Genomic DNA, 25,039 nt, shown 5'->3' with positions numbered 1-25,039 from the left:
AATCCATGAAGGATTTGGTGTGACCGCCAAAAAAAGGCACCAAATCCCTGTGGGTAAGCAGCGATATGCCAAGGGTTTGGGCTGCAAGAAAGTTTTTCCTTCAGGACCCTTTTTAGATCGGATGACTTTGGCACTTTAAAGTGAATCCTCACCAAAAAGGAGAACAAAAAAAAAATCCAACTGGGAGTAATTTGCATAGCAGGACTGAGAAATGCCATCTTCAAGCAAGTCGTGCAGCTGGCGGGATTAAAAAATCCCAGAAGAAGCATGAATAAAAACAATCAGATTCTCCACATACACGGTGACCTCCAGCCAAACATCTCAAAATGCTGATTCTAGGATGTCAGCTAATTCCTCTTGCTGAGCTGCTGAGGATCTGTGTTGTGGCACTGAAGGTTTGTTATCTCTTCTCTCATCAGCCACCCTCGGTTCTGGCACGGGGAAATCTTCCAGGCAAGGTGTTGCACGAAGCAGCCTCTTCAATATCTGGGTCCAGCTTTGATGGAGCCTCGAATGAGGACTGGATTTGTTGTAAAGGTGAGCGGGTAGAGGAGATGAAGCCTTTTATTAGACTGATGGACAAAGCTGGAAAAAAAGAGGCAAGCTGAAACAGAAGCTGAGAGACCTGAGGAAGCCTCGTGTGCCCCAAAGCCTGCACGTTTTTATCCATCTCCAGCAAAAACTCCTCTTAGCTTTGGACAACCACGTCCAGTTTGGCCAATAACGAAACAAAGACACAGAAGCGATGAGTGGCCTCAGGACAAATCTGTAAGCAACAGGGGACTCCGAAGCACTCTGATTTTTTTTTAAAAAGAAAAGGAATGAACAGATTTCCTCGTGGGTGTTTCAGTTCTGTGAGAAACAGCCCCACCGCCACACAACCTGTGGTGTTTCCCACTTCTGATCTTTGCTGAGCACGGGATATCTGAAACCAACGCGCCGCGCAAAAAAGATACCGACCAAATATTTCCGGCCCGATTGCAAAGAATGGTTCAGGCTCCAGCAGAGATTCGGGTTTGGTCCTGTTTACCCTGCATGAATTACTCAGCAGCCGGGGTTTGTATTGGCAACGAGGGAAATAACACCGCCTGGGCCAGATGGTAGGCACCCCGAGCCGACAGCGGCATCGGATACAATAGCGGCATTGGTGAGATGGTTTGGGGCCAAAAAAAAAAAGGGGGGGGGGAACAAAAAGTGGTAAAAATGTTGATTTGGTTTCAGTCCAGCCCAGTGGGGCTCCCCAGAGGTGCTCCTTCTCTGGAAAGGATCATTGTGCTCCTGGTGACGGCACAGGTAGAGTTACAGGAGGTGTGCGCTGGCAGCCAGCCCGAGTCCAGCCCGCTCCCCGCTGATTGCCAGAAAGCTAACGAGCAAATGCTTCCGCTTTCACGCTGTTCCCTCCCCTCTGGCTGGACCTGCAACCTGTCCCGAGGCTGTGTTAGGGCCAAAACTGGAGCTTCTGGGGCAGCAGATTAGGTAAAAAGAGCGACTCAGCGAAGTAAAACCGAGTGAAGGAGGGCCGGAGGGGCCATCCAGCGTGCGGGGCAGGAGCTGAGCAGAAAGTATCGGGTTTTGTGGTGTCGAAGAGCCACTGCCTGCCTTCTTCCCACCGTGGGTCTCGGGGAGATGAGCATTTCGTCAGAGCACAAGCCCCTCGGGAAGCAGGTCACCGGCAGCCTGCACACGGTGAGTAAGGTACGGGCTTGGGGACACAGCTCTCTGTTCTGGGATCACAGCTTCATTATAGGCTTCATTATAGGTTTTTTTGTCCCCCATCTGCTACTTCGAAGACACCAGGGCTTGCCAGATGTGTGGTCACAAAGAGGATTCTGCTTTGCTTACAGAAGGGCCACGTCCCTCGCAGGCATACAAGGCAGCAGCAAACAGCCTAGGTGGTTATTTTTCTCTTTTGGCAAGTGGTGGAATTAATTTGATATTTGATGTTAACCTCGATTTGCTGCATCCCTAAAGTAAAAGTGTGCTGTGTGGGTTGTTAGTCTGGCTACTGTATTAACAAAGACTACTTTTTCCATTTGTATGAGTGGCAAACATTAGGAAACACTCAGCCTGCCTCCTGAAAAAGGAGCAAGGGCTCAAAAACATGAGACCCTCCTGATGGGGAAAGCTGTTGTTATCACTTGGAGTAAGGGCAGATTTCCTAACTTAGAGGTTTTACTGTAGGAACAGCTTCAGGGTGTGCTCTTTAGCGGGTAGAAATCACTAGATACTCTCAGAAAATCGTTTTCTCTTCTCTTGGCCCTGTCGCAGATGCTTGCCCTTGAGACGAAGCCCCCATCGCTGGGGCAGCTGGGTCTTTGGCCAGCATCTCCTGTCATTTCCCTGGCTTGCCTAAGCCGTGAGCTCATTTCTGCTGGACCTCACGGCTTGCTGCTGTTTTAAAGACGAGGTTTCCCCCAGCCATGAGTTGTCTGTTCCTATCCCCTCCTCTTGCCAGCTCTGGCTGGCACACTTCACTTCCAGCATGTGACTGGAGGCACTGGGGCAGATCCTTGTGTGGTCGGATCCAAGGAAGAGGAGGGCTGGTTGTTGACTCGCTCCGTCCCAATGGCAGGCGTGGTCCTGGGAGTGTGATTTGTCACAGGAGTGACGTTGTGAGAGGAAAGAAGTGCCTCATTTCTTCCTCTTCTCGCTCGACTGAGCGCTAAAAAAACCCAAAGGGAGGCTGCTAAAAGTTCTTCAGCAAGGTCAGAAGTGACGCCAGGTCCCGCGCTCTGCGCAGGCCTCACCTGACGTTTCAGACAGTGAACTAAAAGAAACACAAATCAAAATCCAAACTTTGCCTTCTTCCTTCTTCAATCCACCTCAGCTGCACGAATTATCCTCTTTACGTCCCATCTAATGCCACCACAAGCAGATACTGAGGTAAAAAGATTCTGTGCTCCACCTCAGACATGCTGGATGTTGGCGTCCTGCTTCAGGGTTTGTAACAGACCCCCCCAGACAGCTGAAAGCCAGTCCCACCATGTCTAAGGTTCCAAAAAGCTTGAGTTTTGCTTTTGAAGAGAAAATATCACCTCAGGTGAGAGGAACGGAGCTGCACGGCTTTGAGATGTGTCCTCGCCACTCTGCAGTGCAGCAACAGGAGGGTGAGGGCCCTGAAAGCAGGGATAATGCTCATGTGGGGTTTAGGAGATCGACATCAAACCCCAAAACCACTGACAGCTTCCCCAAAACCCTTCTTGTCTGTCTTTCCTACGGGTAAAATGACTCTGCTATGTCCCAGGGATGTGGTGAGGACTAACCCATTTAGAAATGGCCAAGTCTCTGCTGCTCTGGTTATGTGGACCAAGCATAAATATCCTATATTTAGAAATAAATGATGAGGACATTCCCATTTGTCCCCCTCAGGACAAGAGTTCATCCTGCTCTTTATGCTGCCATTCCAATTTCCAGCTGCAATTGTGTTTTCTTTTTTCCCCTTTTCCCTGACGCTTCCATGCTGACAGCCACCGAGGGGTAACGTGTGTGGGGTTTTTGTTCCCTTGTGCCACCCACAGCTATCACCCATCGTGGAGCTGAACGTCGGGGGGGAGCTGTACACGACGACGCTGAGCACCCTAAAGAAACACCCTGGCTCCAAGCTGGCAGAGATGTTCACCGGCCAGCCCAAACTCAGGCGAGACTCAGAAGGAAGGTTCTTCATCGACAGGCCGGGCACCTATTTCAAATACATCCTGGAGTACCTGCGCAGCAACCAAGTGCCCACCCAGTGCGTCCAGGACGTCTACAAGGAGGCCTTGTTCTACGACATCGAGCCCCTGATCAAGCAGCTGGAGGACTCCCCGCAGATTTTCGGGGAGCTCGTGGCGAGGAAGCAGTTCCTGGCCCGTGTGCCCAACTACAGTGAGAACATCGAACTGATGATCCGCATCGCCAGGGCGGAGGCGGTGGCGTCCCGCTGCTCCGGCGTCATCGTCTGCGTTGTCCGAACGGAGGAGGACGCGGCCAGGTGCCAGGATGCCTTGAACAGTTTGGACATGGACAAAAAATCCGTGGTGAAGTTCGGCCCCTGGAAAGCAGCGCCGAGCATCTCTGATCTGCTGGACTGCATTCAGATGGATGTTGAAGCCAAAGGGTACAAGATATCCTTCCAGCCCCATGTTGCCGAGAAAGGTTTTCGCTTCAAATCGCACGACTTCTTCTACAAATTCCTGTTCACCTGGTGGTAGCAAAGTGCCACCGCTGATGGAGGGCAGAAGAAAGGAATTATTTAAACAACTTTACTTAGGCTGTGGAGGCCGTGGGCCCACGAAAGACTCTCTGGTTGTTTGCCAAATTAAAGAGCATGTTTTGTTGGGCTTTTGGGGATAACTATACAAAAAGTGTGTGTCTTGAAATGCAGTATGATGTTTTCCAAAATCTGTATTCCTTTTGTGTCCACTAGTACTGACTATATTGAGAAGTGAAGGCAGTGCAGAGCCAGAGGTACCAGGAAAAGGAGGAAATTTAATCTCTGTTGCCAACAATTAGATGAATTGAGGGAGCCAGATTTGAGGGTTGAGCCAATCTTACTCAACCTAAGGGAAATAAATAATCCCAAATACCTCCTGTGGACATGCGTCATTAGTCTCAGTACAAACAGGAACACTCTGCTGCCTTAGGGTCCAAGCTTGTTACTAGGGTTAAGAGCAGCACATGGACTTGTCCGCTGCACTCAGCTTTATTTTGACTCATAAACACCAAGATCTAGAGTCTCTTCACACTAACGTGCTGACCTCAGAGCCTTCTCCTTGCTTTGAACACCCATAAATTAAAGTCTGTTGCACCAGAAGCTGCACAGAGCGTAGCAGCTGCAATTTTATTATCAATAAACACAGACAGTATTGACTATAAAGGACACAGACCAACCTCTAAATACTAGCAAACATTTGCAGTGTTGAAAAAAAAAATCAATTTTGTAAAGCAAGAGATCAAATCTGGAAGCAGTTTTGAGATTAAAGGCAGGAGTACATAAAGTCTTTCCTCTGATTAATACTTCACTGTTTCTCATGAATAATAATCATAATTATAATCAGACATAATCTGAACTGTGAAAAAAAAAAAAAAACAAAAACAAAAACAACAAAAAAGGGGGAGAAACTCCAAGTGGAATCACTGAAAGCTGCGTAAATACTTACTCAACTTGAATTTGGATCTTTAATGAAAAAGCAAAAGCTCTGGCTGTCATGGTTTTCATACCAGAACCTATGTTAAAAAGAATTTCAGTGTCCCAGTCTCTCCTCTTGTTCCTTTCTAGCCTGCTCTCCAGCCAATGTATTTATTACTGCTATTTATTATTTATTTGGAAGGAAAGATAGCTGTCCTTTCAGCTATGGTCTAGGATCAACAAAAAATAAAAATGCCATCACTGATATGAGGACACGCACTCCTCTCTCCTGTCACACTACTTCAATCTTTTTATTGGGGCCTTCATTATTATTACAGCATCATTTTTAATTTTATAAGCTTCTGGAAGAATAGTGAATCCCCCTGTGATTTGACTGCAAGGAAGTGCCACTGAAGCTAAGGCCTGGGTCTTTAATGGTTATTCTGCTTTACAGCATATGTCTTGGGTCCTAAATCAGGTATAAAAAACATGACAATATTCCAAATGTTTTTTGTTGTTTTGTTTTTGTTGGTGTTGGTGGTTTTTATATTATTATTATTTTTTATTATTATTGTATTTTTTATTTTTGTTTTTACTGGACATGGCTTTTAGGTGGGTTTTAATAACTGGGGATGTCTGAAAATCATGATGGCTAATTTGATTACAGCTATATTTCTTTTACTTCTAAGAACTCTAAGAACTCCTCCCTGTTAAGGGCAATAATCACTGGGGTGATAAATATATTTTGACAGCTCTTTGAATGATACAGAAGTGCTATATTTACTGACATCCTCTGAGATAAATCCCTGAATTCAAAAGCTTTATCTTCATGCTAATGGATTTGAACCATTTCTAATTGTTTGATTTCAGATGTGCTCATCCTGACACAAATACCCCAGCAGTAAAATTTGGGAGCCATGCCACTGGCCTCCATGCAGTTCAGCCATAGGCGAGGGGACATGTTGAGACCTCTTACATGCATAACCTTGTTAAGAACTGGCAGAATCAAGGTCTGAAAAGGCAAAAGGTTTAGAAAATAGGATCTGTGATCACAACCAAGTGGTTCGTGGCATTTAGCCTGGAAGACAGATGGGTGAGGCCTTCACTTAGACAAATGCCTGTTATAAGGAGGGGGAGATCAGTTATTCTTGATATATGCTAAGGGTGGAAGAAGGGCTAACTGGCTTAAGCCACAACAAAAATTAACTATTAGAAAAAAAAAATAATACAGTTATAGCATAGTTAAAGCCTCAACCAACCAACCTCCTAAGACTGTAGAACTGCTGCCATTAAAAAGTTTAATTCTTTTATTAAGGATAATCTGATTACACTTGCCTCTAGTTTAGAGGTAGAGGACAGACAAGAGCAGCAGTACCCAGGGACTCTTCGCTGCTGCTGCTTCTTTCCTCTCTCTTTGAAGGAGACACATCTGAAGACTGTGTTAATTGTTCATGTGTGCCTAATGCAATACTTGCCTTTAAGATGAGCAAAGCCAGGAAACTTCAAGCCACGTTTGTATTTCAGTTTTTACAAGATGTAGCATCACATACATCAAACATTCCCTCAAATACTTAAAACAGTTGGAGATAACCAGACTAAAACAGAATGAGGTGACACCTAGCCTTGAAAGGGACTCAGGATGTGCACTTTTTGAATAAACCAGTTTTAGTATTTTAGTATTTTCCAACATTTTTCAACGAACTGGCTGCAGCAAGAGTGACGCTGGCCATTTACATCAGTTCCATGGTCCAAAACTCACTGAAGAGCCTTTATATACTTTATTTCTCGACGACTGGGACCCTCCCCTATTTCCCCATTGACTGAGTAGTCCAGGTTCACAACCTATGCGATGCTTCGAGGTAATACATGCCTTTCAGTTGCCAGCCTGTTATTTTTCAGATTTCTTTTGGCTTTCTTACTCTTTGAGGTGGCAATGTTTCTTCACTTATATGACGTGAATTTCACCTAATTTGCACTAAGGAGTCTGGTTGTCTGCATTTTACAAGGTTGTCTGTCAAGCTTTCTTCTCAAGCATATCTCAATACCACATTCCTTCCCTCTAAACAATGTAACTGTGCAAAAACAACATTTTTGTTCCCACACACATGGTTTCGCAGTATCTTTCATCACACTCAGGAAAACACCTGAGGGAAGCCGAAGGAACCACCACTACCACCACTTCTCACCAAAATTATAATAAATAATAAACCCACAGCGGAGCAAAGCCACTGCAGCAAGGATGGTGGGCATCAATCTTTGGAAATGCTGCCACTTGGCGCCATGTGGAGGGCATTTTTGAGGAAAAATGAGCCCCTGTGGGGCACTTCTGGGGAGGTTCAGGTTGGAAATGAGGAGACATTTCTGCTCAGAAAGAGCATTGGGACGGGTTGCCCAGGGAGGTGGGGGAGTCCCCGTCCCTGGGGGTGTTCAAGGAGAGGTTGGATTTGGTGCTTGGGGACAGGGCTTGGTGGTGACATTGGTGGTAGGGGGACGGTTGGACCAGATTGGAGGTTTTTTTCCAACTTTCATAATTCTGTGATTCTATGCGCCCCCCCCACCCATAGGCGGCGCAGGCCGCGCGGCCGCCATCTTGTGCCCCCCCCCACCCCCGCGCCGTTCCCATGGCAACAGGCGGCCGCCCCTCCCTTCCCCGGACCTCCAGACCATAGAGGCGGACCTCCAGCAGGGATAGAGAGGCCGGAACTCTATGGTAGGGCGGCGGTGACAAGATGGCGGCGCACCTGAAGAAGAGGGTGTACGAGGAGTTCACCAAGGTGGTGCAGGTAAATAGGGCCGGGGGCGGCTGAGGGGGCTTGGGGGGAGTCCAGGAGTCTCCTGTGAGGGGCAGGGGGGAGAATGTGGGGAGAGGGGGGCGGCTGCCGGTTTTGGGGAAGGGGGTGGGGGTTTGGGGTGGGGGTGGGGGGGGGGGGTCTGTGAGGGGCTGTGGGGGTGTGGAGGGGGCTGTGGGGGTGTGGCGGGGGATGTAGGGTGTTTATTTCGGGGTGGGTAGGCCGGAGGGTCACTGCTGCCGGGGGAGGGGGGAATGGTGGTAGTCCCAGCCCAGGGAGGAGGAGGGCAAGGGGTTTTCTTAGGGCTGGAGGAGCTGCTCTGGAGGGGGAGGTGAGGGAGGAGCAGGTGTTTGGGGTTGGAAGGGGCTGGAGTTGCCTCAAGTGGTGTTTACCTGCATGTGGGAGCTGCCCCAGAGGGCTGCAGGGTGTTCCAGAATAAAGAGAACTACCAGTGAGTGCTGTAGGAGCTTCCTCAGGGAATTATTCCCCCTGTGTTTCTGCCCCGTGCCCCCGCAGCAGCAGCATGAGGACCTGTCGGCCAAGAAGCTGCGCCTGACCAAGCCCAGCAAGTCCGCAGCGCTCCACGTCGACCTGTGCAAAGCCACCTCGCCTGCCGATGCCTTGCAGTACCTGCTGCAGTTTGCCAGGAAGCCCGTGGAAGTGGAGAGTGTGGAAGGCGTTGTCAGGATCCTGCTGGAGCATTATTACAAGGTAGTGAAGCAGGGAGCCAGACACGCTTTCAGGGTCCTTCTTCTGGCCTTATTATCTTGGGGTGGGATTAGGTGTGGAACGGGAATTCTTTGGTTCCTGTGTTGTTATCTCAGGTGGTTTGCAAGAGGAGAGAGTGAGTCCTTTACATCCATGGTTTACAGCTCATTCCACTAGGCCTCTTCGTTGAGGGTTTCAGGAGTAGTGACAGGGATGTGAGCTATGTTCTTTCTGAAGATGGTCTGCATGTTTAATTTTAAGTTAACTTTCCAAGCATCAGAAGCCGTGACAAGAAGCTTTCCAAGTTGTCCAAAGCTGGCTCAACTTTATTTAAATGCCTCTTTGTTTTTCTAAGAGTGGAGAAACATTTTAACTGTTCCTAATGCTGTGGACAGGCCACCTTTCAGATGTCATTTATGAAAAACTCTTAAAGGAAAAGCTTTTCAACCAAAAAATTTTAGCAGCAAGATAACAAATAAATAACACTTCCTTCACACTAGCTGGATATTGATCCTTAATTTGATAAACCAAACGTTATTGTAGCTAACAAAGCTGCACTGTAAGCTGAAATGTTTGTCATAAATGTCCTTGGTCTGTTTCTTCTTTGCTTTATAATTGAGTCTACTCTGCGTTGAATTGAAACTAAAGCTCTAAGCTGTATTTTAGCAGCCTCTGTACTTAACTTGCTTTTGGCTTGTGTCTTGAAACTGTTTTACCTGTTTTTTTTTAAAGGATTTTACTTTCATCATTGGACTATTCCATGCTCAGAAGAGCTAACAACTTAAGGAAAATATAAAAATGCAATTTCAATTTGTGTTGCAGTCTGTATTAGAAAAGAGACTCTTTAAGTTACAGCTGAGGTTGGGTTTTCAAATGCCAGCTGGTTACAGAAAGCAGCTTTTGAAAAGCATTGCAGTCCTGTAGCCGACCTTATGGTACCATAAGGTCAAATTTTCTGAAGAACTGGTTTCTGAGAATCTCCTGGAAGCCCAGAACTGAACTGGTCTTTCAGAAACTTCACCCTGAAAGTGGGAACTGCGCTGGAGGTGGTTGCATGATGATGAATTTTGTTTGTAGTGTCATTGCTTTATTTAAGGTCATGCTGCGGGTGGCTGGGACAAGGGTTTAGAGGCACAGCAACTTTCTGGTGTTCTGCTCGTTGAGGTGGTGATCAGACCTTTAATATAAAGGAGAAGTTTCTCATTCTCTGCTCACAAACCATTAGAAAGAGGAGAAGACACCTGGGCTAGGAGGCTACTTATAGCTCAGTAATGATAACATTGCAAACATTGTACACGAGGCATTTAGAAGTGCCTTTATAAGGTTTCTTTTTTTGCATTTTGAGGATATCCGTGCATCCTAACACTAATGGACATGGTCCAGTGAGAGGAATGGTTGCTCAAGCCCAAGTTTCCAGCTCTAAAGAGAGAAAATGCTTCTTGGCTCAGTGTGGAAAGAGGCTGCTCCTAGAGGCGTTGCATTTGTCAAGGGAATGTGGCACTGAAGTCTCTCCTAAACACTTCTGGAAGATGTGGTAGTTGTAATATTGCTCCACTTGTTGAAAGATGTCATCGTTGTACCTGTAACATTGCTGCACCTCTGTGTTCAGTACTGTATGCATGCTTGGTTTAAAATCCAAACTTAATTTTGACTTTTTACCCTATCTTGGATATCATTCCCAGCGCGAATTTCCTTCCTCTTAGGACTAGAAGGGTTGGGTGCACAAGTCTGTAGAATGCTCAGATTAATAACTCGTGGAAATACATACTGTTTGCTCATTAAAAACTTAAAAGATATTAACATTATCAGCAGTGAATTTTCCAGGATCTTGAAAACTTAATTATTTAAACTTTAAATTTTCAAAGAATCGTGAAAGCAATCGTGAGGAATTATGAATAAAGGAATTATTTTGAAATGTCCTGGAAGCTGCCACAGAAACATTCTGGTGTGGTTACTTTCCTGTGAGGTGTGCTGTAAAAAGCAGACAGGAGGAAGTAGCCAGACAGTAAAATTCAGTCCCTTGTGCTGAATTGTAAATGGGTCCTGCATCTGTGCAGTGTTTTTTGCTCTCCAAACTGAAAAAAATGCTGTCTGTTGTTCCTTCCAGGAGAACGATGCCTCTGTGAGACTGAAGATTGCTTCCTTGCTGGGTTTGTTATCGAAGACTGCGGGATTCTCCCCGGACTGCATTGTGGATGATGCCATTAACACACTTCAGAATGAGAGTAAGCCACAATTTGCAGATGGTGGTTGAGGTTGGGGCAGAAGGGTGTAGCCAGGAGGTCGAGGGAAGCAATTATTGCCCTTTCCTCAGCACTATTTAGATGCTGCATCAACTTTTGGGCTCCTGGTGCCAGATAACTGCTGCTAAGTTTGGTTGAGTTCAGCAGAGGGCGACCAGGGTGACTGGGGGCTGTTTTACACGATGTGCAAGGAGAAGCCAAGGCAACAGGGCTTATTTTTGGCCCTAAAAGGAGAAAGCACTGCGAGGACCTTCAGCCCTAAATGATTCTACAGTTCTGGGGCTGGTGAGGAGCTCAGCAATGAGGTAAATCACTTTTTCACTCTTTTGCAGAGTCTCATCAGGTCCTTGCTCAGCTGCTGGACACCCTGCTGGTGATCGGCACAAAGCTCACAGAGAACCCCTCTGTCAGGATGAGGCTGGTGGAGGTGGCCTGTAAGGTAAGACAGCTCCGTAGCAAAGCTCTGCTCTTGCATATTCATTTTGGGATTCAATCCCTTTTGGGAGAGAGCTTGAGGTATTAAAATTTAAATAAGAGTGACTTGAAACTGAACGTGGTGTGAGCACAACACTGACTCTAGTTAGCAAGTTTATAAATGGCACTGGTGTTTGTGAGGCATCTTTGCTGCTTTTTAAGATATTTTTCTCTTTCTCTTGTGTTTTATAAGCATATTGGTGTTTTGTAGGTGATATTTAGAAACTCAACTAAGAATATTGCCTGACAAATAGCTTATTTTATTAATAGAAAGAATTAAAAAGCATTAAAATACTTAAAAAGATTATAAACGCATTTGCTTAAATTTTCATCGCTGCCAGAGGAAAAAATGCATCCTCACTGCTTAACTTATTTTAAATTTTTTCATCAAAATGCCAACATTTCTTAACTGCTAGAAATCCTATTATGAGTAGTTCTTTTGAAGGGATAAAAGAACAATCCAAATCCAATTATATCTATTCTTCTCTTGTATTTCATAGCATCTGACAGATTCTTCCCATGGGGTGAGAAATAAATGTCTTCAGTTAATTGGCTGTCTTGGACCGGTGGAGAAAGGTGTTGCAAAAGAAGCTGAGAGCCAGGCTGCCAAAGATGTCCAGAAGATAATAGGGGATCATTTCAACGACCAGGACCCTCGCGTTAGGACAGCAGCTATAAAAGCCATGGTAAGTAGTGCTAATATAGTGGAAGAAACTGTTTGGGGTTCTATAAGGAAGACGTCTCAGAAATTTTTAGCAGCAAAAATACGAGTGATGAATGCACAGCTGAGAACTTTGGTTGGTGTGAGTTGCTTGTGAGTAGATGGGTGTACAGAACTTCCTCTGTTACCCTTAAAGTTCATAACAATATCCCATCGAACCTGATGGTGAACAAGGGCACTTTCTTCCGAGTTTAAGAACAATAATGAAAGAAGCAAGGTGCATTTGAGAGGTCACACTTCACTTGAATCTGTCCAGAATCTCCCTCTGCTGGAGGCTGTGCTCGTCCTTCATTTTCATTCAATTTTGATTTTTTTTTTTTCATACAACTTTTTAAACCTCTTTAGTGACTTCTGAATTGACATTTGAACCACGTCCCTAGTAAAGTGTCTGACTTTTAAATTTAATAATTACAGCACGAAGTCAATTGTTTTGCTTCAGTTCAAAGATCCTGAATGGATTCAGGGTCACTAACCTCTTGTAGGGTTTTTGTTATTTTTTTGTTTTATTTATGGATTTTACACTATATCACCAGCATGTTGTGTTTTGAAATGAATACAGAAAAGCAACTGTTTCCTTTGTTGTTGACTGTATTCAATGCTGCTGTTCTTGTTTGTCAGATTTACTTTGTTCCAAATGGCGACAAACAAGGTTTAGTATGATTTAGTTTTTCGTTTTTCGTCTGGTTGGGTAATTGAAGATTTTTAGAGCAGGAAAATTCAGTGGCAATACTGCTTCTGGGTCCGTGTTTCAGGTAGTGGATGAAGCCGAATAACACCAAGCAATTGTTTGGAGTTTGAGGGACCGAACAGGCAACGCGTTTATATAAATGGTGTTTTCCTAAGCCATCAAAGCATAAATGGTCGTGACATGTAAAAGTTTATACTGAAGTCAAGATTTTTATTTAAAATACTTGATTGTGTAATATCCTAGTTATAGCAGCAATCAACAAATGCAAGCAACTAACTTTACTCGAAGCAGAAGAAGTGATGAAAAGTGACAATTAAAACTGAAGTTATAATCCCTTTTTTCTTTTTCTTTCCCCTGTAGCTGCAGCTTCATGAAAGAGGATTAAAATTACAGCAGGCCATTTATGGTCAGGTAAAACCTCATATTAATTTGTATTTATTTTGTACTTGTTTGTCTGTCTTGCTTTTTTAGATTCTATGACAGTGTGCTTTGAAAGGTGAAAATCACTGAACAGAGGTGGGGTATTCTGCACACAGGTTGCCTGTATTCTTTCTTGCCCTATGGCAGTGGAAATAAGAAACAGTTTTGCATCTTTTTGATCTCAAATGCACTAAATTCTGTGTTTTGATTGGAATATATTGTTCATTGGGGGGAGATAACCATGGGAAGAGCAAGGCATTGCATAATTGTTACTTTCATCTTGCAATCTCAAAGTGTTAAACCCTTGTATATTGGGGAATACACCTGATGCCTGGGTTTGTTACGGAATCACAGGGTTTGGCTTGGAAGAGACCTTAAAGCCCACCCAGTTCCACTCCCCGTGCTGTGGGCAGTGACATCTTTCACCAGAGCAGGTTGCTCAAAGCCCCATCCAGCCTGACCTTGAACACCTCCAGGGATGGGGCACCCACAGCTTCTCTAGGCAGCCTGTGCCAGTGCCACACCACCCTCTGAGTGAAGAATTTCTCCCTTAACATCTAATCTAAATTGATGCTCTTTTAGTTTAAAGTTACTCCTTGTCCTGTCCCTACACACCCTAGTAAAATGTCTCTCCCCATTTTTCTTATAAGCCCCTTTAAGCATTGAAAGGCTGCAATAAGCTCTCCCCAGAGCCTTCTCCAGGCTAAACAACCCCAGCTCTTTCAGCCTTTCTTTGCTCCAGCTCTCTGATCATCTTCAGGGCGTCCTGTGGACCTGCTCGTGTTATGTCAGTAGGGTTGCAGAGCTAAGTCCTAGCAAAGAGTCATGCTGTGTGCTTCCCACGCAGTGCAGGCATGTCTGGAGCACGCTGTGTGTGCCTAACAGGCTTTATTAGGACTTCCCTACCTGATCAAATTTGGAAATATGGGGGATTAGAAGAGAAGACTGATTTTATCCTCATTTATAATGTCTGGACTGATTTATGGTGAGGACCATAAATTTGTGGGAAACGGTATACTGGATTGCAAATCTTCTTTCAGGCCTGCAAGCTGTTGGCAGACGATTACGAGCAAGTGCGCAGTGCTGCAGTTCAGCTCATTTGGGTCCTCAGTCAGCTTTATCCTGAAAGGTACGTGCTGTGTGCAAAGTGACTCAAAAAGGAGGCACGGAAATCTCCAAATCCTGGCAGTTTTGTGCCAGGAAGTCTCAGGAGCAGCTGTTTAAAAACTGATGTGTTCAAAATGCTGACACCTGATGAGAAGGCACTGATCCGGATGATGTTTTGGTTCCTGATATTTATTTTACATCCATGGGAATTCAGTTTAATTATATTTTTGTTTTCCATCATGCTGCATGGCATCAGGTCAGCAAGCTGAGTTCCGTTTCTCTGTCCTAGTATTGTCCCGATTCCCTCATCTAATGAAGAAATTCGTTTGGTTGATGATGCATTTGGAAAAATCTGTCATATGGTTAGCGATGGCTCCTGGGTTGTTAGAGTGCAAGCTGCAAAATTACTGGTAAGGTGCATTCTTTTCTCTGTCTGATAGTTCTTTTTCTGTTAGGTTTCCTTTTTTTCCATCTACTAGAAATAGGAGGGAATTTTATAACAGCTTAGATCTATTCATACCAAAATTCTGAGAAGGAAAAAAGAGGGAGGTTGAGTGCATGGTGTTGAGTACGTTTGTTTGTTTTTTCTCAGCTGATCTCTACAGTAATTCTTTCCTTGAGGTTAGACAGATATCCAATAAAAAACAAGCACTTGGAATAATTTCCCCTTCCACTTCCCCAGCACAACTGAACTCAAGAAAGGCCAGATAAAATTCAGTGGGAAAATCAGCTGTTCTGCTCATGTTAAGCAAACTCCTCTGGACTCTGCCATGCAGCAGTGTCAAGCACTATATAAAACTGTTAGCGTGAATTAATTTCTCACAGTAGGAAGAAAAAGTAGGATTTGACCCTATGCTGGGATGTATCAGGAAACTGTATGGTAAAATTGAGAAGAATCCTTATTTCCTTTTGATATATATATATTTTTTCTGTCCTTTAGGGTTCCATGCAACAAGTTAGTTCCCATTTCTTGGAGCAGACCCTTGACAAGAAGCTCATGTCGGATCTGAGGGTATGGAAATGCTTGCGTGTTGTTTTTTTTAACCTGTGCACTAAAATGGCACAGCACCTGTTAATGTTGAGCATGTTTGTTTTGCTTGTCCTTGCCTCAGGGCTGCTGAGAGTTAATTGATGATGGCAGGTTTTCTTTTAGATTAAAGTCAGCGAAGCAATTGCCAGTTTTAGATTTCGTTAGCTGAGCTGTGTAATAAACAGCTCTAGGCTATTCAGGTTTCACAGATGAGAGGTAAACGCTCGTGTTCTTCTGACAGCCGTTCAGCTAAAAGCTCTGTTTTGTGCAGAGAGATTGCATCCTGATTTTGGGAGCAAGTTTATGGCAGCATCCTGCAAGATCTGGCTGGTAGTCAGAGACATTTCAAGAGCTATGAGCATCTAGAGACTGGAACCTTTGAGCCCTATGAGCAAAAAAAGCCACTTTTCAGTAAAATTTCTTCCCTAAGTAGCTTGCTCAAGGTATTATGTTCCGTTTCTCTTGCCTACAAAACAATAATGAAGCCAGAGCTGTGATATCATCTGTTTTTTTTGTAGATTGGATATTGGATACTTGACAGATGGGCCTGTGCTCTACCAGTTTGGTTAAGAAAGATGTCTAAGACTATGTTAATTAAAATATATTCATTACTATCCTTTCCCAACGTCAGAAGCACAAAGAATTACTGGCAATTCGAAATATTTGTAGAGGAGAAGGTATTAATAGCTTTTCTCAGCATTTGCATGTCTACGTCAGTGTCTAAACCTCAAGAAACATCTGTTTTTGAATTAAAAAATAATATTTTGTTGAGTCATCTTTAAAGGTTCCCGTGGTTGTAACTGAAAAATCTGTTTGGACAGAGGAAGCGCACTGCGCATGAACGAGCCAAGGAACTCTACAGCTCTGGGGAGTTTTCAAGTGGCAGAAAATGGGGAGATGATGCTCCCAAAGAGGAAATCGATACAGGTGCTGTGAATTTGATTGAATCAGGAGCTTGTGGAGCCTTTGTTCATGGCCTGGAAGATGAGATGTATGGTAAGTGTTAACTTATGCGGTGACCAAGTTGCATAGGATGTACAAACTAAAAATTTTTATTTATTTATTTATAAACAAAATAGATCACCTGGCTGGTGTGTATCTCTGTGTGTGAGTTTTTTTTAAACTAATTGCAGGCTTCAAGGTGTTGGATTTTCATTTTTTCCTTTCTCATCTCGCAGTTGTTTCAAAGATATTAGTGGTGCACAGTATTCTGGAAAGAAATGCTGAATTGAGTAGTCAAAATCAAACAGCTTTCTATAAACAGTAAAGTTTTAGTAAAATATCTGGGAAGAAGTGGTTGCTTATGCTATTCAGAACCTTTTTTTTTTTTTTTGTGACTTAAATTTAACAGTTGAATGTGTTTTGAACATGAAACGTAAGTTTATGTTGTTTGAAATTGGTGTTTTTCTCTGGAAGAAGGAAAATCAGATCTGCTGAGGGGTTTATGGAACTTGGTATTTAAATCACTGCAAGAGACCTCAACCATGGAGTCCAGTAAGAATTCCTTGTGTAAATATTGCAGCTTCCATCCTCACAAATGTCAGAACTAGCAGAGACAAGCCTTCATATTCCTCAAAACATTTCAGAATCCAGCAGTTCCAATTAACAGAAGCTTTCTAATTTCTAACTGATGTTTATCCATGGCCAACTTGCATCCATTTGTTCTTAGGCAATGTGTTCTTTTTTTTAGGTTTTAGATTAAACTGTTGTTGCTGCTCTCAAGGATTGGCTTTCCTAATGAATTAAATTTTTTGCAAGGGGCTAACTAGGCTAAGGTCCTTTTACACCACTGTTGACCAAAAGCTTTCCTCTTAGCCAGTCAGAATGAATATTCTTGAAAATTGGTGACTGGTTCTGTGTGGTTTTGGGCGTTTGTATTTCAGGTGGGGTCTTGCTTATATCTTTAGCAATTGTATTTATAATTCTTTGATGAAAATAGCTATGTTTTAAAATCACATGGACGTGCTCTAACATACTAGGGTCTCCCAGCCTTGCTATGATGAACTTGGAGGCCTTCATCTGCTTTACAGCAGATGATATCTCGTCAGTTCTTTTAAAAAGGATAAATTAGAAGTATCAAAATGGGCATTCTGGAGCTTTTAAGTTTGGCTGTAGCATTGAGCATGCTGGTGGCCTCAGGAAGGTCTGTGTGTTTTAGCCTTTTGTAGCCCAACTTTCCTGGGGACAAAGTGGAGGATTGTATTTCAAAAGGCTGCTGAGAATGGCTGGTATTTGTACAGAACCCTGAAAATGCTCAGCCCTGAATGCTATTCTGATTTTGATTCTAACACTGCTGCAAGGATGAGACTAAATTAGAAAGTATAAAAGCTCTAACAATATCTTGAGTTTATTAATCCACAGCTCCTGCAAATAGAAGCATGTTCCCTAATAGCTAAACTCTCCCTGAAGCTCAAAAACGCAACTTTTTTTCTGAATAACAATAAAAATTTTTCACTGGCTCATTCCATTGGTCTGTGAAACTCGTTCTCCAGTTTGTTGACTATTGGGATTGTTGGTAAAATGGAGAAATGTGGACTAGGCACAGGTCTCTGAGTCATGGATGTGTCTCCTTCCACTGCAGCATTTTTAAATCCTGCTGAGCCATCTTCTTCCTGACTCCCAGCTTTTCTTAATTTCTGGAATTCCATCTTTAACTTGAATCTAAATCAATGTGTCAAGTTTATGAACACAATATTGGCAAATGCATTTTGGTAGTGGTGGTGTTTTTCTTTCCAATACCTTGACCTTAAAGACCACAGAGACTCGTAGCCGTGACAAAGGCTTTGCCACAGAAGCAGCAGAGGTCTGGCTGAGTTTGCATTCCTCTGCTTAATCAGAATAATCAGGAATCGAGTATGTGCTTTAAGAACAATAGGCCTAAAAACTAAACGCAAGTTTAAATAAATGCTTTCAAGATGAACTAATTAGAATGAAAAATAGAAGTGTGCCTAAAACAATAATGTTTGCAAGACATCAGATTTATCTTCATTTTTATGATCCCAGCATAGAAATGGTATGGAAGTTAGCACTGGGAGGAGGATCTCCTCTTCACATAAGCTTCTTATATTTGGGTGCTCTTTAAATTCCTGCTATGTTTTACAGCATAAATGCATTCTGAATATGTGTATGTATTGTTTTTCTTCTGCTTAAATTGAGCTGTTTTAATAATTAGGTGGCTTTTCTTTTCCTTTCTTTTGAGGAAGTCATGAAGCAGAGGAATTTTGTTCTGTCTGCTGCTGAAATGCTGATCCTCTTGAGCTTTTCAGCAATTCGCCAAGTGCTAAATGGCAAGCTAAAAACACAGCGAATGCTCCGAGTAATTAAAATGTCTGCAAGAATAAAGCAAGCAGGGTTTAATTATCTAAATGAGCTTGCTTAAGATACCAGGGTTTATAGCTACACTATAAAAATGGCAAAATGTGCCATGAAATATTAATAGCTGGCCAGGAGACCTTCTTTCACCTGAAAGTCCCTGTGCAGGCACCTAAAGCAGCAGCACGAGCTGTAGTAGAGGTGAGGCTTTTGATTTGAAGGCTTTCCTGTGAAAAGGTCCCTGGTGTCACGGGTCCCTGCTCACTCTGTCATTTTCAGTGTTTCCTTAGCAACTCCTGTCCTTAGCCCAGTCCTTGAACAAGCTGAGGCCTGGCTGTCGCTTGGGGTATCCTTTTAAACAGCAATAATGATTAAATCCTTCCCTGTCTTTCAACAGAGGTTCGCATTGCTGCGGTCGAGGCCCTCTGTATGCTGGCCCAGTCCTCGCCTTCTTTTGCGGAGAAATGTCTCGATTTTTTGGTGGACATGTTTAACGACGAGATCGAGGAGGTGAGGCTGCAGTCGATACACACAATGAGAAAAATCTCCAACAACATCACGCTTCGGGAAGACCAGCTGGATACTGTGTTAGCTGTTTTGGAGGTAAGAACTTCTTAAGGAGGGGAAAAAAAAATGCTTTTCAGCTTTCTTTCAGGATAATTATGATAATTACATAATGCTTAGCAGTCCCTTCTGAGCTGAAACCACACATTTTTGTTTCTTCTCCTCATCTTTAAATGCCCCAAAGACTCCTACAGTCTAGTAGCTCACGATCTCCAGTACAACAGAATATATTTTTAATAGGTGATACTCAGATAAAAGCTCTCTGCCATTGATAACCACGCTGCTGCATCACGTGGGTTTCCTTCTGTTTCATTTTCTGCTCCAGCACTTCACAACACTTTGTAGAATCCAGCTTAATCTTTGCCTTGCTTTTGTTCAGCCACTTTCCCTACACCTTTGCTCACCAAACAGAGCCAGGGCGCCCACCTTTGTTGCCTGAATTGTAGGGGCAGGGGTAACTTCTATTTTCCTTCAGCTGCTTTAACTTGATCTGAGTAACTCTCAGCTGCTCCTTGCTTTCTCATCAGCCTTCACATTCTGCTTTTCACTGTGTTTTTGGTCTTATCTTCATAGCTGTGTTCCTATTTCCCTTTGTATTTTTCTTCCTCACCTGTCTCCATCCTGCTCTCCAAGTGGCCCATGCAGCTCACCTGATGTATTTTATTTCCTCACTTGTTTCATTACAGCCTTTAGAGTAAATCTCTTCCAGTCATATCCTGCACCAAAATAAAGACTAGTTGAGCACCCCCCTGAGCTTTCCTCTTTGGTCATTTGTGTGTGTGAGCTGTCATTTCAGAGCCTTTACAAGAGGGCTGCTCTTCCTTCTTTTGTGTGAGACAGTGAGGAATGTGCTGTTGATATTTAGCAAATTATAATTTAAGAAAAAAAGGAAAAAAAAGAATCCCCCATTGAAATGCAGCCAGTTCTTGTATCCTGTCAAATTTTCACATTCTGTCCACCGATGCCACACAAATGCAGACAGCAAGGAGCTGCATTATGGAGCTGCAAGGTGGTTTTTTTTTGGCAGAAGGATTTAATTAATTATGCTGGAGTCCAGCCACACTATTTCTAAAAACGCTACTTGAGGATTGCGTGAGCTCCTCTTTACAATATCGCCTGAAACCCTCTGAAGGTAACAGAGGTAAAAGCTGGAGGAATTGACCTTCAGCTGTTGCTAGGCTTCTCTGAAGGAGGTAAAACAATTTCCTGAGATAGATGACCAACACAAATCTTCACATTCCCCAGCACGTTGAGTTTCTCTTTGTCTGTGCTTAAGGGTGCTGTGTCACTCAAACCTAACAGTGGTTCCTGTTCTGTTTTGAGGTCAGTGGTGAAAAAGATTAATTTCAACCCATTAAATGAAACCCAAGTGTAGAGGAGACCAGCAGCAGGCTGCAGCAGTTGCCTGGTCTGTCAGTTCATCTCTGTTTTAGCTATAATAATTAAAACCACACTATTTTTCAGATGCTCCTAGTTCTAAGCAACATTTCCAAGGAGCAGGAACTGCTAAATTTAAAATAAATGTATGCACAGGTATGCCTCTCTCTGAACGCTCAGAGGTGGTGATTTTTGTTGTGTTTTAGGATTGTTGTTTAGGATTTGCTTAGGATGTTGTTTTAGGATTCTTGTTTTTTTGTTTGTTTTAGGATTCTTCAAGGGACATTCGGGAAGCTCTGCACGAGCTGCTGTGTTGCACCAATGTCTCAACTAAAGAAGGCATCCATCTTGCGCTGGTGGAACTTCTGAAAAACCTGACGAAGTATCCCACAGACAGAGAATCCATCTGGAAGTGAGTGTGTTCAGTGTCCTCGCGTGTCTTAGTTTCTTACTTCCTTAAAAACTGAGGCTTTAGGCAAATGTTGAACTAGCTAAGAAGATAACGGGTCTAAAATCCTGTTGTTGGGTAAATCCTTGGAATGGCAGCTGTGCAAATGTTGTACATATTCACAACTGACAGAGAAACTCCACACTTTTCTTGCTTCTCAATACTTGTGGGAATCCAGAAGTGATGACCATGCTGGGGAAAAAAAACCACCTGTATTACAAGCAGTCACAGCATACTCAGGGTTTCCAGAAAAGCTGTTTTCACCCTCCAGTTTAAAAGTTACCTCCTCTGTGCGATTAATGTTTTGTGCAACATTGAGTAGCGATATTCTCCAGCAGCTGGCTAGCTCAGCCATGGCAAGTGGATTGGCTACATGGCATCGTGCTGGTGGAGGGATTTTTTTTTTTTTTCTGTCTGAGGAAAAATAAGGAGCAATTGTGGGTTTTTTGGTCGCTTAATGGAAGTGACAAAGGAAGTGATGCTTCAGCACACATAGCCTGGGATGGAGTTCTTGGTTATTATTGCAGAAACTGTTTACCAGTCTGCTTTTCCTTCTAGTATACTCTTACGTTGTTTTTGGAGTTCAGTAGGGTTTGGTTTTGTTGTGTTTTTTTGTTTGTTTGTTTTTGTTGTGTTGTTTTGTTTTGCTTGCTTAGTCTTTTACTTCCTTACTCTTCTAGCTTTTTTTTGAAGAAAAAACACTTCATATTTATTATTTAGTTATCATTTAATATGAAAGTTTTTCTTAGGTTGTATAGCTCCAGCTGTTAACTGTCTCTTGGACAGCTTAAGTAAACTATTTTTTATTACTGCTTGTTTTTTCAAGCCGTCTTCTCAGTTTTCTTGGATTCTCTCAAACTCTAAGACAAATTCTTAGCCTTGAAGAGACAGTGCTGCCCTGAGTTTGCACGTAGCCTTGAACAGGAGGATTTTTTCTTGCTGCTTGACACCTCAAAGTGCCCCTACAGTACAATAATGTCTTAAAACATTGCACTTTGCGATGTACAAATTTCCTAAGAAACATTTTAATCTGTTCACAGGTGCTTGAAGTTCTTGGGAAGCCGGCATCCCACTTTGGTGCTTCCATTAGTCCCCGAGCTGCTGAGCACACATCCATTCTTTGACACTCCAGAACCAGACATGGATGATCCAGCCTGTATCTTTTTAATGAAGCCAAACGATCTCTTTGACTGTAAAAGACTTCTTTGTGTTTTCCCGATGCTTAGATTTATTAAACCATTCCAGACTAGCAGGCAATCCCATGACTATTTCTGAATCCCTTCGTCACTTTTATTACTGAGTTTTATTACTCAGCAAATGATGGAATAACCGTTATCTGTAACCATCTTCATAAACACCAGTGTGGTATAATTAGCCATTTTTAACATTATAATGAATGATCTGTTTGTCAAACAATTTGTCAAGATTTAGACTTTGCAGATGAGCCCTTTGATGTGAAAATACACATTTAACTTGCACTAATCTGGAAAATGTTTTAGCTGAGTGGTTTTCCATGCAACAAGTTGCTCTGGTCTGCGAAGCTAGTCCTTATTTTTCTCACAGCTCAGAGGCCATTAGCTAGCAGATTAAATGCCTTGTGAGAATTGAAAAGGGCAGGGATCAGGTGGAGAGAAAGGTAAATCCTTAATCAGACAGCTCAGGAATCATTTGAGTCAATTTGTTTTAGGATTTGAGGATCAAAGGAACTTTGAGGGGTGAAACCCAAGACCTGTTATTCCAGAGAATGTTCTGGGTGTAAATTGCCACCGAATTTTACAGAGAAATGTTCTGTGAAGAAAGCCTTGGGAGCCAGAAACAACAAGGTAGACCTGCATGGTACTGTTCCAGTGAGTAAACTGCTAGCTAAAAACAAAGGGTGTTCTCATTCAGAGTGCCAGGCCCGTTTGAATGAAGTTGGCTGAATAGCTCCAGCTGAAAACTTGGAAAGGATCTGGGGCGAGGAGGAGGAACTGGTTCCTCAGGTTGGAGCCTTTATGCTTGGCAGCTCGCAGATACAGAAGATTTGCAGGAGTTGGGAAACGGGTTCAGGTCCCTTTTGTGAACTCCTTAGGGGCTGCTATCCTTCGAGCTGTCTCAGAGCCTCGCTGGCAGTAACCTCCTTTCTCCAATGTGTCCCGTTCCGTAATGTTTGCTCTTTGTACTTCATTTCTCTCTGCCCCGACAGCTGACTCTTTGGGTTTTGCTCAGCATTCTTTGCCTGTAAAGAACTTCCTAAACAGTCACCAGCAAAGAAAAAGCTGTTGAGTTGTTTTTAACGTGCTGTCCCCAAAGAGCTCTTCTGGTGGTGGTTTTATTTTTCGTTAACAATCCATTTCAATAGACATTGCTGTTCTGGTTCTGATTTTCAACGCTGCGAAGAGTTGCCCAACAATGCCAGCGCTGTTTTCGGATCACACATTCAGACACTACGCCTACCTTCGGGACAGTCTCTCTCATCTGGTCCCTCCATTAAGAGTAAGTTGAATCACCCAGGTTTGTGCTTTCCCGCTCTGTTTTGAATATTGTTGCTCTCTTCCGTGTCCGCCAGTCTGTAATACTTTGATTCTAAAATATTTTTTCCCCACAAAACTGAATATTGAAATGGATGTTAAGGAAGGAGAGCCAAATATTAAATTGCTACAATATGGATTTTGTAATTTTTAGGGGAAGAATAAAGTTATTGCTCTCAAGTGAGGGTAGCACATGCTCTGCTGCTGAGAAAAGAATGCTAGGGGCATGATCCCAGGAGCTTTAAAAGCTTCCCTTATGGGGAAGGGGAGCTCAGCCTTTTGTAGGTCTTGAAACATTTGGCTTCTCTCCTACCTAAACAGTTTATTCACGGATGTGTTCCCTGCCACTTTGAAGCAAGCTTTTCCTGCCTGGAAGTACAGGTGGGATTGAAGTCGGTCCTAAATCCTGTCACAGTTCATAAACTGGATTGCAGGTTGTGTGGTCTTGGACTTCCCCCGATTTCACGGCTTCATAACTAACGGATGAGGAAGATGTTTCCCTCCAAGGCATGCTGATGTTTGATCTGAAGATCTCGAGCTACAAACAGATTGTAAAATTGAGAGCATTAATGAACAATTTACAGACTCCAAAGCCGTGGTGTAAATTTTGAGTCAGAGAAACGAACTGGAGCTCGCAGTTGGTAGCAGTTAAATAATGCAGCAGCATTTTGCAGGGCTCTTAACTTGTGTTGGGCTTCCCGTTGCATGCACGTGCTTCTTTCTGCTTAGTTGCCAGGCAGGAAGCTGGTGTCCTCCCCCGTCTCTCCCAGCATTACGCCGCACGAAGATCCTTCCCAGCAGTTCTTGCACCAGAGCCTGGAGAGGGTTTACAACCTGCAGCACCTCGACCCGCAGGGCATACAGGAGCTGCTGGAATTCACCATTCGGTAAGGCTGTGGCTGTCCTGCTCGTCAGAACATGGGGTAGGAGCAGCAGCTTCTCTGACGTTGCTGCTTTGTTTCTGAATGTCAACATTTTTCTTTGCCCTTTGGCATTTAGTCCAAGCCTTCCTCTCGAGAGCACTTTGGCCAAACAGAATTCATGGGCTGTTGAAAATAAAGCTGACGATCTTGGCTCTGCTTCACTGAATAATCAGGGAGGGTTTTAGGTGGACGTCTCTTCTGGGTATGGCGAGAGTACTGCATCTTGGACTGCTCATTTATCAGAAAATATATTTAAAATATTCTTTGTTTTTATGGATGATGGCCTAGTGTGTCATTTCAAGTTCTCTAGCTGTACGTGTTCCTCATTTTGATCAGCTTATTTGTGATGTATGTGCACAGGGTTGTTTTTTTAGCTTGTTTGTGGAGTTTTCCCCTTCGGTCGTCCAGTTTCTAGGTCCTGTGGGAGAGGACCTGCTTCTGTTGCTCTGTTGGGTTCCTGTCACCAGTCCCACTTGTAAAGGACTTTGTCTTCTTCATCAGTTTGAAATTCAGAGAGTTTTTTTTATGGAAGAAACAATGTTACTGCGTGCTGCTCTCTGGATAGATAAGGTTTCAGTGTGGCTCCTGACTGTGAGTTTTATGCTGCCTTCCCCATTT

The 25,039-nt window shown here is 43.4% G+C and overlaps 2 protein-coding genes across 4 annotated transcripts in view; both read left to right on the top strand.

Annotated features, from left to right (window-relative positions):
• The first annotated feature begins 1,357 nt into the window (after positions 1 to 1,357).
• KCTD14 (potassium channel tetramerization domain containing 14) lies at positions 1,358 to 5,576 on the top strand. Of its 2 annotated transcripts, none has more exons than XM_068699780.1 (2): positions 1,358 to 1,695; positions 3,519 to 5,576. In XM_068699780.1, the coding sequence occupies exons 1-2, from the start codon at positions 1,627 to 1,629 to the stop codon at positions 4,188 to 4,190; spliced, it is 741 nt and encodes a 246-aa protein (XP_068555881.1). In that variant the 5' UTR covers positions 1,358 to 1,626; the 3' UTR covers positions 4,191 to 5,576. The 2 variants fall into 2 exon arrangements, with proteins under 2 accessions (XP_068555881.1, XP_068555964.1); XM_068699863.1 differs by having other exon boundaries at positions 1,365 to 1,686.
• A 2,160-nt stretch (positions 5,577 to 7,736) lies between these two features.
• INTS4 (integrator complex subunit 4) overlaps positions 7,737 to 25,039 on the top strand; it is a 30,217-nt gene continuing 12,914 nt past the window's right edge. The window contains exons 1-15 of one of the 2 annotated variants that reach the window (XM_068699230.1): positions 7,737 to 7,890; positions 8,413 to 8,607; positions 10,712 to 10,829; positions 11,180 to 11,286; positions 11,822 to 12,007; positions 13,091 to 13,141; positions 14,191 to 14,279; positions 14,547 to 14,667; positions 15,198 to 15,269; positions 16,109 to 16,283; positions 18,997 to 19,202; positions 20,810 to 20,952; positions 22,029 to 22,144; positions 23,330 to 23,463; positions 24,228 to 24,385. In XM_068699230.1, the coding sequence (XP_068555331.1) occupies positions 7,837 to 7,890; positions 8,413 to 8,607; positions 10,712 to 10,829; positions 11,180 to 11,286; positions 11,822 to 12,007; positions 13,091 to 13,141; positions 14,191 to 14,279; positions 14,547 to 14,667; positions 15,198 to 15,269; positions 16,109 to 16,283; positions 18,997 to 19,202; positions 20,810 to 20,952; positions 22,029 to 22,144; positions 23,330 to 23,463; positions 24,228 to 24,385 (1,925 nt within the window). In that variant the 5' untranslated portion in view covers positions 7,737 to 7,836. The remainder of the gene's footprint in view (positions 7,891 to 8,412; positions 8,608 to 10,711; positions 10,830 to 11,179; positions 11,287 to 11,821; positions 12,008 to 13,090; positions 13,142 to 14,190; positions 14,280 to 14,546; positions 14,668 to 15,197; positions 15,270 to 16,108; positions 16,284 to 18,996; positions 19,203 to 20,809; positions 20,953 to 22,028; positions 22,145 to 23,329; positions 23,464 to 24,227; positions 24,386 to 25,039) is intronic. The other variant, XM_068699309.1, reaches the window with a different exon arrangement.

The sequence above is a fragment of the Anas acuta genome, chromosome 1 (genome assembly GCF_963932015.1).
Source record: "Anas acuta chromosome 1, bAnaAcu1.1, whole genome shotgun sequence".
NCBI classification, from domain to species: Eukaryota; Metazoa; Chordata; class Aves; order Anseriformes; family Anatidae; genus Anas; species Anas acuta.
The sequence above is the reverse complement of the archived record's forward strand: the minus strand, read 5'-3'. Positions and strand labels throughout refer to the sequence as shown.